At 38.7% G+C, this 12,698-nt stretch overlaps 1 protein-coding gene across 1 annotated transcript; it reads right to left on the bottom strand.

The window, feature by feature from the left end:
• LOC111334073 (uncharacterized) lies at window positions 1-2,622 on the bottom strand. Its single transcript, XM_088758631.1, has 2 exons — window positions 2,425-2,622; window positions 1-1,178 (listed from the first exon to the last, which is right to left on the bottom strand). Exon 2 carries the CDS (start codon window positions 1,165-1,167, stop codon window positions 784-786), a length of 384 nt encoding a protein of 127 aa, XP_088614757.1. The 5' UTR covers window positions 1,168-1,178; window positions 2,425-2,622; the 3' UTR covers window positions 1-783.
• Window positions 2,623-12,698: the final 10,076 nt, after the last annotated feature.

Here is a 12,698-nt window from a genome sequence, read left to right as displayed (position 1 = left end):
TGATTTTTTATCGAAAATTTATTAAGAGACTACCGAAGATAACTACAGCGATCAAGTCCCCGTCTTACGACTACGAATTCTCGATTTTGAATTTCTCTGTGCTTCGACAATTGTCACTTTATTTCGCTAAACTAAACCTGTTTTGTTATTGGAAGAAATACCAAATGTACGACACTCCATAAATGTTTCTCCTACTAAGTATTGCTCGCGCGCCTATTTTCTCGAGCGCCCCTTGCAACTTGCACTCCTACATTTTACTTAAAGATCTGTAAATCTATATCGCCTATCCCCCCCTGAAATTCTCAACTCTCGTCTCTATTGTATGTTAAACATGCCAATCAGCAATGGAGTTGGTTGAAACGTAATCGCAACTATAATAGCCATGAAAGATTGCGAAAAATAAATAAAATAAATACTACTGCCAGCTACTATTAATTGCCGCACTACGAATGTCGCCAATAAAAATGCCAAAAGTTTGCACGCGAACACAACTTCTGTGACTCAATGAAAGCAGAACTCAGAACAGAAATTGAAGTTATAAATACGCGCAATACCACATAACACTACATATTTACGAGCAAGTGTCCCTTTTCAAGAAAAGATTCTAAAGCTAAACCTTCTCGCCGCGAAAATTCGCACTTGACAAAAGAAACTTCCACCAACACGCAACAAAATAACATAAAGTCCTTCGATTTCCTGCTCTAACACATAACACGCTTTAAATTCCGCAACATCTGATTACAAAAAGGTTGGTTGGAAAGGTCCTATGACTGCACACGTAGCTCAACAAACCCAGATTCCTGGAGGACATTCGTGGCTACCATGCTGCAGGCTCTTGGTCTTTGAGTCCCCTGTTTCCTCCATATTTCCTCCAGAAGGGACCTTGGGTGTCTTTTGCTGTCCAGTTGCTTTGGAGGGTAATGCTGTTGGAGTAGACACCTCGACTAAACTCGCACTTGTTGCATTGGTGGCGAGTGCGCCCGAATGAGTCCCACCGACCTGATTAGAAACCTTCTCTTCGTTTTCTGAAACGCAAGGCAAGAATCCGGGAGGACATTCTTTATCATCATAGGTGGATGGAACTTTCTGATATAAGATAGGAAAACTATGTCCGAGCCTTGCTGCTAAGAGGATGGTCATAATGGCGTTGAAAAGAAACGTATCCATTCTTAGATGATCTAAAGGGAAAAAAATTTTAATTAGTTTTCATTTTGCAAAAGATAGGAAACAAGATGTTTGATGTTTTCATCGCCCTGCTCTTCCCTCAGCCTTGTGACGTGAGTGGAAAATGACATTTTATACTTCACATTTGACCTTTATGAGAATCATTGGTTCATAGAGGCTTTTTTGTGCAGAACAGTCAGTGAATTTTTTAGGTCTCAGGGAAACTGCCCTGATGTGGCCGACTGTGAACGTATATCCCATGGGCTCCTCGGTTGAAGTTCCACCGAGAAAAAAGATCTTTTATTTCAGCGTGTGTTAGTCATATGATAATGAGGGGGCAAGAAAACTAGGAAGAGATTGCGAAACCTTAAACCATGGTGCAAATGCATGAAATATCGGGCATATAATTCTAGAAAAATATTTTAGGAAGCTCTTGACCATAAGACGGCTTAAATGTTATAGAAAGGCATGGAAGACTTATTTGTGGTGAGTAGGTTGAAAACAGAAAAAAAAAAAATTGAATGAAGGGGCTAATTGAGAACTAAAAATATGACAGGAAATTGCATTATTTCATTCTTTCTTCGCTTTAATTTTCTAATCAAATTTTCACGCGATGTGATGCGTTTTGTTCAATACAGAATCGAAGAAGTAATCGAAAACGAAATCTTTTGATGCTGTATTCAAATCCTTGATGATAAATAATTACACCTCTATCAAAGGTGCGAAAACGACTACGCGTTAGGAAGAAAAAATATGCTGAAAATTTTCACTTGTCTTTTCTCTATTCCTAAGGAGACCGATTGAAACCAACAGATCACCAACTTAGTTTCTGTTGGAGTAAATAAATACAAACTCCATACTATATCAATGACTTCTCGTTCGTTTTTTGGTCTTTTTTCAATACTCATTACTCTTTGTCACAGGAATTCCAACATAATTCGATTTCTTCCAAGGCTTGATATGCGTATAACAAAAATTATCTCAGGCTACCGAATTTAACAGTTTGACAGGCTCCTAAAGATCTGCACTTACACAAGAGATTTCACTCGCAATGGTACAGATAAAGAACAAGCTTTTATCTCTCTCTCTTCCTCTCCGCTTCTCTCTACTCTCTCTCTCTCTCTCTCTCTCTCTCTCTCTCTCTCCTCTCTCCTTTTTTTTTTTCTACGAAAGCCTTTAACTGAAGTAGTTTTAACCAAGGAGTACTAACTTTAAAATGGAAAACATCACCCTGCAATAGCAAGTATTTCGTGAACGTACCTTTTTTACCGCCACGTGCTAAATTCCTGCTTTATTTGAGAAGAGTTTCGCGAAGCTCAAACGAACTCCCTTTTCTGGCTCAACCCTGTCAACTGATGAAACTTCAGTCGGGATGCAGCCTTTATCATGCAACTAAATTGCAACGTCTGCCTGCACTATTGACTGAAATCCTACACTGTACAGCTTTTAACAATTTTTTTTTATGAGGAATGATGCCCCACTGTGAGATCTTCTATTAAAACAATTCCCTTGAAATAGATACAGTAGCTGCGATAACAGTTGTGATTTTTGTCTGGCTTTTGACGCAATGTCTACCTCAAGAAGCACGTATATATACAAAGAGGAACTTCAGTGAATACTGGAACAAAAGAGGTTGTGGATAAACGAGTGATCTTTATTAGAAATTAGGATGCTGTTTATTACTTGGGTTCAATTTTCTTTGTATGCTCATTCATCAAGGCGGAGATCAATTTTAAGTCACATGAAGGGGCGGATTGGCACGTGTTTAGATGGCTTGTTCGTGTAGTGGGAAATGGTTGAAGAAAGTGACGAGCGCTGACTTGGAAGGCGTCCGAGTTACCACCGTGACTTTGTAAAGGAGCGACCTCACGACTTCTGGGGTGATTATTAAAATCGTTGAAAATTTTCAACCTTTAAAGACAGAAACCGTTTAATATCAATTAGACAAACACGAAAGAGGCAAAGAGACCAAAAGGAAGAAGCATTAGTTATACTGGAGAAAATAAACCCGGACTCTAAATGAAAGTCACAGTGTATAATATTTTAGCTAAGGTTTTCGTGATATATAAAACTTGGAATAGCTCCTTTAACTTTGTGACTCATTTTGGCATCACTGAAAGACGCTTCACTTGAGGCAAAAAAAGTAGTCTTTCAAATCTCTAACTTGGATACTATTGAAAGAATACCGAGATATTCTGATGTCTTTTACCGTAGTCCTCCAATAATCTTTCTCCTCTCATTAGGATACCAACACACCTACACATTTGACCCTCAAAGCGAGATGCCGCTCGAATGAAACGGTTTCAATTATGACATAATGCTACGCCTTGAAAGTGCAAAACATGAACTTATTCCATGAGGTTTGTTCAAGACCTCTTTAGTCCTTGTTGACCAGAACTGATTTAAGCCAATGAAAATTGAAATAACAGCTTCAAATTTATCGAAGTCCTTTTGAAAATGCTGCACAGTCGCTCGATATATTCCCCAACACTGGCACATTGTAAGGGCTAAACCTCGGCGTTAAAAGAAGATGAAAAAGCTTTTCACCGCTATTCACTTCGGATCGCATAGCTAAAACAGCATTCGATTAAGAGAAATTTTACAGGGCTGCGTGTTACACATACATTGTCGCATTACGATAGCGATCTTGCTTTTTTTCAGTTCCTTCTTAGAGTTCAGTTGGGCCAGGTTGTTCAAAGGTGAGTTAATAAATTTAATCGAAGATCTGAAAGCTTTAAAATTAATTTCACTTTAATTCCATTTGTTTACAATTTGGTGATTGAATGCTCTAAGAAGAATTGGGAAAATTATCTTAAAACGGCTTTTGAACAGAGACATATAGAAACCTGGATTAAAATTTAACCCTGGGTTAGCGCTAATCGGTCTTCGAACAACTGGGCCCAGCTCTCCCTCTCAGCCTCCTTCAGTTCGCAGCCGTTAGTTGATCTCGCGCTACACGGAGAACTAAAGAAACAGTTTGAATGAGGCCGCTGTCATGTCCTTCTAGCTGGTAAAGCAAGCGTTTTTTTGGCAAGCGGAGTCAAATTCTCTCTTGCACGTCCCTTGCAGGCTCCTTATAATCGCTTCACGTTTTCCCCGTTCGCTTAGAAAAAAAAAAAAAAAAAAAACTAAAAACACAAAAATAAAAAAAGTTACGTTTGTTCGGCAGGATGTTTCCTCACAGTCATACGGTGCTGTCACGTACACTGGCGAAACTTAGACGAGAGCAGATTTACGAACATTCTCACTCTCTCAAATATCTCAATTATCACACGCTTGTTCGTTAACCCTTTCACTTTAAATTCAGTTTTCATTGGTAACTCTCCTCTCACTGTTCGTCATACAATTCTTTTGATGGTGATTTGGAGAATTTAACATTGGTTGAACTAAAAATCCCGTAATTGACATTTTTCTTTATTCTCATCGCTTGTCTGCTTGGTATTGTATTGATACGGTAAGGAGAATTTCTGTCTTCGATCGCATTCCGAAGTCGGTTTAAAGGGTTAAGGAGTGAGAGGATTGCTTTACTTATATGGGACTAGGAGTCAATCGAAGTCAAGTACAATAGCAATCATATTTGACAATAAGGGCTTGGAATTCATGATAGTTGAATTTGGAAAGAATCCTGTTAAAAAGATAAAACAACAACAACAACAATAAGGGAAATTTTGGTGAAATTAGAAGGAGGAAAGGTGCCTGATTTATTCCTAACACTGAAACGATCTGAGGTACAAGGTAGGGTTTCACTTTAATTCGCGGACGTCTCTTTGAAAGACATACCTAAGCGCGCTGTTTAAAAGGTTAAAAGGCGTTTCGTGAGAAAGAAAACCAGCTGCCCAGAGAATTGCTTTACACAGACACCCAATCTCAAAGCGCGCTAAAAAATTGTCGTAATCGTTTGGTTGCTTATGTTTTAACAAAGTTTACAATTCCTAGTTTGAACGATTCGCACGACACGTTTACGTGAGGGATCCCATACATTTTCTGAGAAAACGAGGAAATTTTTGTCAGGTTTTTCCTGTTCGGAAATATCCGACGACGTTGAGGGTATCACACGATATCATTTACAAATTAACAAAAGAAAACCGATTAGAATCCGTAACAGAGCGTCTCGGAAACCTCTTCAGAAACATCTAGGGGTTCCATAATATGATGGAAGAGCAACATCTTCTGTGAGGTATAGAGGACATGTTTATCCAGTAACCACGCGACGGCCTCAAGTGAAATTTCGCCAGAAATAATTAAAGGGACTCTCTCAACAACTTGACAACACCACAAGAATCTAGCGATGTTTTTAGGATCGAATTCAAGTAATTATAATTACGCAGCCCTCTCTAATTCACATCTCTTATTCCTCTTGACACTTTGAGCATGCGCAAACCTGTTTGTAAACGACTAAATGTTCCTGATCAAAAGCGCCGCAAAAAGATTCCGTCTCGGATCCCGCGTAGTAGGCGGGGTTGGGGGAGAAAGTGGAGGCGGAACTATGATATGAAAGCTCAAATTTATACAGTCATTGTTATCGCAGTCATCCCTTTTACGGCTAAGCTGATTGATCTCTTCAAGCCAAAAGATCCACATTTTTAAACAAAAAAAAAAACGTATCATAGATTTGGTATTCGAACGCGACAAACTAACTCTATAGTTTTCGTGTTGTTGACATAGCAAAAAGAAACCGTCGTGGATTCCGCGTAGTAGGCGGGTTCGGGAGTAAATAGAGGCGAGGCCACGAAATTTATGCACCATTATTGTATTTTTCTGCCGTCCTTTTTAAGCATCACACCTACCACACAGGCCAAAGATCCACACATTTGCACTTTTGTGGCATTGTCAGTTGATGAGAAGGGAACAAAAATTTCATTTAGTTTTCATTTTTGGGCAGGACTCTATAATTTTGGGGTTGTTGACTTAGCAGAAAGCATGTTGTCGCTATTCCAGAACCCGCCACAGTTTCCCATAATTGTTGTGTCGGTTATTTTTAGAAAAGAAGCTGATGAGTGAAAAGGCACCCTGCGCTCTTGGCAGGTTAACGATAATCTCAAATTACATTTTTACTTCTAACCAAATTTTAGCTTGCAAACGGAAGTATACAAAGATAATGTTTGTTTGAAAAATATTTCGAAAAAATGAAAGCCATTCCAAAGTAAATTGAATAGGTTAGCAACGGTTACTATCCGCCATCTTGGTGTCCCTCGAGCGTAAACAAACCGTACCTAACGAAGAGTCCATTTCAGAAAGAAGGGATGGTTTTAAGCATTGTTGTTGGCTGTTCGAGCAAAAGTGGAAAGCATAAAGGCTAAGGATTTTTTCGTATAATAATTTAATAATTTTATTATTTCTGTAGCGCAAAATTCATTAGATATATGATCTAATGCGCTATACCGAAGATCATTACAAATCAAGGGGAAGAACAGGAGGAACTAGAAGTTGTTGTATGGTTCGAGGCTTGCGGCTGTTGTAGATCCTCGAGTTTTTGGTCGAGCTTTTCTTTGAGCTTCTTAGCCGATGAGAAATCAATGTCTTTAGCCCTCGCATACGGCACTTCATTGACATAAGTCGGCAAAATCCATGAGCATTTTACCTGAGTGCAAGCGAGCTTGGGGTGTCACGAAAACTCAGACCTCAAACCTCAGACCCTCAAAACTCAGACCCCTCGAAAATCCAAGAGATAAACTCTACTCATGATCACTCCTGGTAATGCCGCATGTATTTTGACCTTTTGGGTCTTGATCCAACTGAAGCAGCAAAAACAAGGCCACAATTTGCACGTTTCGCAAAATCGTCCAATCGTTGAGTATTAAGACATTTTAGAGTGACACAAGACTTCATTTAGCTTAGATTTCCTCCATTTTTCCCATTCATTTTGAGCTTTTCATTCACAATTAACTGGATCAAATCGCTCGCTCCAACACCAAAGTATTAAAATGTTGCGTGATTTTGACGAGCCGAAAGGGACGTTTGTTTACTTTTTTGTATTTCGTCGCACAGATCCTTGCTGTCGCTCTGTTAACATCCTTAAATATTTCGCGATAATAATGGATACAAACAGAGACTCGGCCCACCAGTCCCAAGACGAAGACAATTTTGCGACCGTTGGGCTAGAGTTCTTAAATGAGGCAAAAAGAGAAAAACAACGGGAAAGAAGACTCGCTATCAGCGCCGTCACGATACGCTTCACTGAAGAATCACTCTTGATATTGTTGTCCGTCTTTCGCGTCGGATTTGTTGCATTATTCCACCGGTTATGTTATAAAACAATTGGTTCATGCTTTACGCTATGCACTATCGAATTATGGAGCACTTCGGAAGTTTGGAGAGCACTTCGAGGGGTCTGAGTTTTCGGGGTCTGAGTTTTCGTGACACCCAGCGAGCTTGCCATGAATTCGAGTAGTTACGTATTACTAAAAGTTGGAATCACCTGAAATCACCTGAAACCATCTGAAACCACCCGAAACCATCTGAAACCATCTGAAACCACCGATGAAACCACCTGAAACCATCTGAAACCCCCAAGGAAACCATCTGAAATTACCTGAAAATAGCTCGAAACAATTTAAAACGACATGAAAGCACCTAAAAAACTACGGGTAACATGAGAAAATAAGTGTTAGCAATCGAGGGTTCTGGCCTGGTGTACCGGTTCACAAGGGAATTACCATTGTTCTTTCTTTGTTTAGGAGTCATTGGTTAGCTGTTGTGTATTGTTCGGTCTTTTGTAACGGCTCTTGTGAACCGGTACACGAGGACAGAACCCAATCGAGTTTATCCACAGGGAGCCCGGCTTACGGATATCGTATATAATGCCCTACAGTACAGAATAGGCACCACAAACTGGGCTTTAGGCTTTTTTTTTTCTCAAAATCTCAGCTATCTAGTCAATTTACTTAGGCAGTGGAAGTTAAAGACACCATTCATCAGCTATATTCTGTCATTTGCAGTAAAATACCTTGCAAAAAATCCACATATATTTCACTTTTGCAAAAACAAAGTCAGTGAAACTCTAGGTCACGCTATAAATTCGTCTCTGATTAAAAAGTAACACAATGTTCAAGATTTCCTTAGGAAGTTTGAAAATCTTCAGGCCTTCCTGGGCTTTTTCATATATAATTTGCATGATCCCGTTGAAAAAACTTCACGATTTAAAACAGTTTCTTCTTTGCATTCGCGATCGCATGTTGCTATTGTCACGCAAGTGCTTTGTAAAGAAATGAATTCGCATATTCCCGTGTAACTCCCAGCCATTCGTAGAGCTAATTGAGTGTGTTTTCAACAAGAACAATGGAATGTTTCCTTGAAGACCTGTTTGTGGTGCCTATTCTGTACTGTAGGGCATTATATACGATATCCGTAAGCCCATCACGTTGCCTTTACACTAGATAGCAACTGCATTACATCCTATTGTCAAGACAAAATTGTTGAGACTTTTGGATATGAGTGATTGAAAGGTCTAAGGAGGTACATGTTAAGTTCTCATTTATTACATTTTACAAAACCAGAACGTTCACCTAGGCGCGGTTACACACCGGGAAGATATGCCACAAGACATACACGTGCTCGGTATCTTATTACATTACGTAACAGTACAGTACTCATATCCTTCTAGACCTTCTATTGTAGCTTCTTGATGAATAGTACCAGTGTAACTTTCACTGTATTCAAGTTCAAAGTCAGTCTCGAACACATTTAATTGATTCCTTGTTTGTTATTGTAAATCAAAGAACATAAACTCATTACAACACATTGTTGTCCTGAATTGTGTCCAAATACTAACTCATTAGCTTGGCTAAATGGTGCCGTTATTGTTTTGCTAATGTCAATGTACAATGGAGTAGGACAAGTTTTTCTTCATATCTGAACTCAGTTGAAATTTACAATAGTTTGATACGTGTGTCTGATTCTTACAGAGACACATGGGTCTATTACAAGAAAACCTTGATAAATACCGACCTGTTCCATACTTCAATTTAATTATCCTTTGATATACCCTCACAGAACAATTCAGCAAATACTTCTCATGTTGTGTAACTTTATTTTAATCTTACCCTCTTCGTATTGAGCTTACAAACATTCTTTGTAACTCTTCTAACCTTCACATAACGACGTAGCCAAGAGGACTCAGGTACGTATGCTTGGACGAATACGCTCATAACCAAATTCCATCAGTTTCCTGCCCTTTCTTCTGAGACGTTTAAGGGTAAACCATGCGCTCTAGGGTTCATTCTACGCATGCACTTGGACTTCACGCATGCGCTGTAGTGGAAGTGCGTTTTGTGACTGAACGCGAAAAAAAATGAAGCCGAATTTATACCTCAGGCGTTTCCTTCGGAAAGCCCGAATAAAACAATTTGCGTAACTAGAGGTTGACGAGTGTTTTCAGCGGGACGATTTGTTCTATCAGACTACGCTCTTTAACAGTGTTCTTCTGCTCTTACTTCTTTGTAGCAGAAAATGACCTCAATCTGCAAATTTTCATGTTGATAACGAAATAAGGGTGACGCGCTAATGAGTTGCCTGTAAGTCAAACCGTTTTCGTAGATCGATAGATAAATTTATTTCAACTCGAGATGTACAATGACCCAGGGACTCGTACTAAATACATTCGAATATATAAAATTCTACGTCTACAATTAACTAAAAGTATACAGATACTGTATATTAATATAACGAGAATATAAATTAATTAATATAATATACTTCCTTAAAAAAGAATACATAATGTGGTAACATGGTTTCTAGTAACTAGTAAAGTATAATTACTCGTGATTAATATACTAAAAAAGGATGCTTAACTTGAAGAACTGGCAAAATAAAAAATAAAAAAAAAAGTCCGTAAGATAATTAGATAATACATACAGCGGGCTGCAAACCCGGCTCAGGTCCCAGTCAACGAACAGGTACTTGCTGTTTCACACTTTATTAATGCTCGCATAGATGTTTACACGTAGTTTGATATTCCCCTCATGACCACTCGACAAGTTGAAGAATATACAAAGCGCATAGGAGGAAACAAAGCCACAGGCCTGGATGGGATTGGAATTAAAATTCTAAAACTGGCACTACGGCGATATCTAATGGTTTATTTAATATCTACAATTTAAGCTTAAGTAAAGCCGTTTTTTCGGATAAATTCAAAAAAGCAAGGCTAACTCCTGTCTATAAGAAAGACTCACCTCATGACAGAAACAACTATAGACCTATCTCAGTCCTGCCAGTTATTTCCAAACCTCTTGAAAGACATTGTTGTGTCATGCTACCTAAAATACCTGTGCGACAATAACCTTCTATACAGCAAAAAGTCTGCCTATCGCCCAAATCATTCATGCGAAACTGCCCTGTTGAACCTCACAGACAACTGGCTAAAGGCTATGGATAAAAGCAAGTTTGTTGGGTCGATATTCTTGGATCTGAGCAAAGCCTTTGACTTAGTGAGTCACGACATTTTACTATCTAAAATCGCTAAATACCACGCTAGTGAAACAACCTTGAGATGGTTCAAATCGTATTTATGCGATCGAACTCAAACATGCGCTATTTCTGGATCACTATCTAACCCTCTCACGCTGTTACAAGGCGTTCCACAAGGATCAACTTTGGGTCCCGTCCTTTTTTCACTTTATATTAACGACTTACCTCTTTGCCTACCAACTTCTGACGTCGAAATATATGCTGATGATACAACACTATGGACTTCCGATCACTCCATTGGTCATATCCAATAGAATTTGCAAGTCAGCTTAAACAATGCTAGTAATTGGTTCAAGTCAAACAAAATGGTACCTAACACAAAGAAGACGAAACACCTACTAATAGCTACACGACAGAAATTGAAATACGCTAACAACCCAACCTTAGATCTTGACTTAAATGGCAACCGCATAGAAGAAGCCAAGGATGAAAAACCCTTACTGTAGGCGTTAAGATCGACAAGCACATTAGCTGGCACAACCACATCGAATATTTAGTAGGGAAGCTGAACTCTAGAATTTATCTGCTAAAAAGAGCGAATGGCTACCTCGACCTGCACTGCAGAAATTGTTATTTAATGCGCTTATTAAGCCTGTCTTTGAATATTGCTGTTCGGTTTGGGGTAACGCCCCTAACGATCAACTGCTGAGAATACTTAGAGTGCAGAAACGTTGTAGTAGGTTAATATTAGATGCTAGTTTCTACGATAACTCGGTTCAAATGTTCAAGAAACTACAGTGGATGCCAATTGATGGAGTAATACGCATGAAGAAATTGTGCATGATGTTCAAAATTGTGAACGGAGTGTGTCCGCATTATTTTACAAGCTCTAGAACTTATGTAAAAAACATTCATTTTTATAATACGCGAGCTTCTTTTCATGATCATCTGGTCGTGCCGAAATGTCGCTCCAACGCAGGCTTTCGAACATTTCATGCGAGTGCCACTTACTTATGGAACCGTCTGGACGACAAATTTAAAACTATCACAGATGAAAGCAACATTAAAAAACTTTTAGGGAACAATTTTTTACAAAGTAATTTAGATCGTGAACATTTTACTATCTCTAGAACGTTTTGAATATATTTATGTGCATGCTGGTCTTGATAATCTAGTTTTTATAATTCTTTTTAATAAAGCCCACAATGTAAACTCCTGGGTTACCAGTCATTGTGTTAGCTAGTTTATTTAGTTTATTTATTTTTGGTAATAAATATAAACTAAGACAATTGGGTTATAAAATAAACTAAGATATATAAAGAACGGTAGAGCTAACTCTATTCTTCACATATGTTACATTTGCACAATGTGCCACTAGTAAGATTGGTTTTAGCTGTAGCTTTTTTAAAGTTGTTTATGGAGTCAAGTTGCCTGAGTTTAGTAGGAGGATTATGAAGGTACGAGAGGCGTGAACTGATGAAACGAAGGCTTTATCAACTAAATCATAGTCACTGTCAATTGGAACACCCTCAAAAGGAAAAGGACTGGGTTCAGAGGGAAAACTGACTAATCCGTTCTTAAAATCAACTTTGAAACAAAATCGCTGGAGGAAATCTCTACCAAGAATAACATCATAAGACAGATCTTCTGTCACACATACTTCGAAAGTAAACACACAAGGATCAATAACAAATTCCATCGAAGTCTAACTCTTTCCTATAGTAATCAAACGAGAACCATTGACTGTAGTCACATTTTCTGAGTCAGGCATACTAAGATTAGGGTAGGCGTGACGCAAATACTGCCGCCACGCTTTAGCACTTACTGTTGTAATAGCAGCGCCAGAATTAAACAATGAAAATCATGACCCTTTATACTAACAGGTAGGAGAGAACTTCCAGGCACAAAAGAAACACAATATTATCGACTTCGTCCTCCTGACGAAATTATCAGCGCGACTTGAGTCCGGCTTCACAAAAGAATCCGCAGATAGAGAAGCATTGCATGTCATCTCTGTTCCAGTTCCACTGCGAAAATCATCTAAACTCCTCGAGACGGATGAACTCGTCGACCCCTGTTCACAATTTTCTACATTATCATTATTTAAAGGCGAGTAGTTGTTACATGAA

This window comes from Stylophora pistillata, chromosome 4, assembly GCF_964205215.1.
Source record: "Stylophora pistillata chromosome 4, jaStyPist1.2, whole genome shotgun sequence".
NCBI classification, from domain to species: Eukaryota; Metazoa; Cnidaria; class Anthozoa; order Scleractinia; family Pocilloporidae; genus Stylophora; species Stylophora pistillata.
The sequence above is the reverse complement of the archived record's forward strand: the minus strand, read 5'-3'. Positions and strand labels throughout refer to the sequence as shown.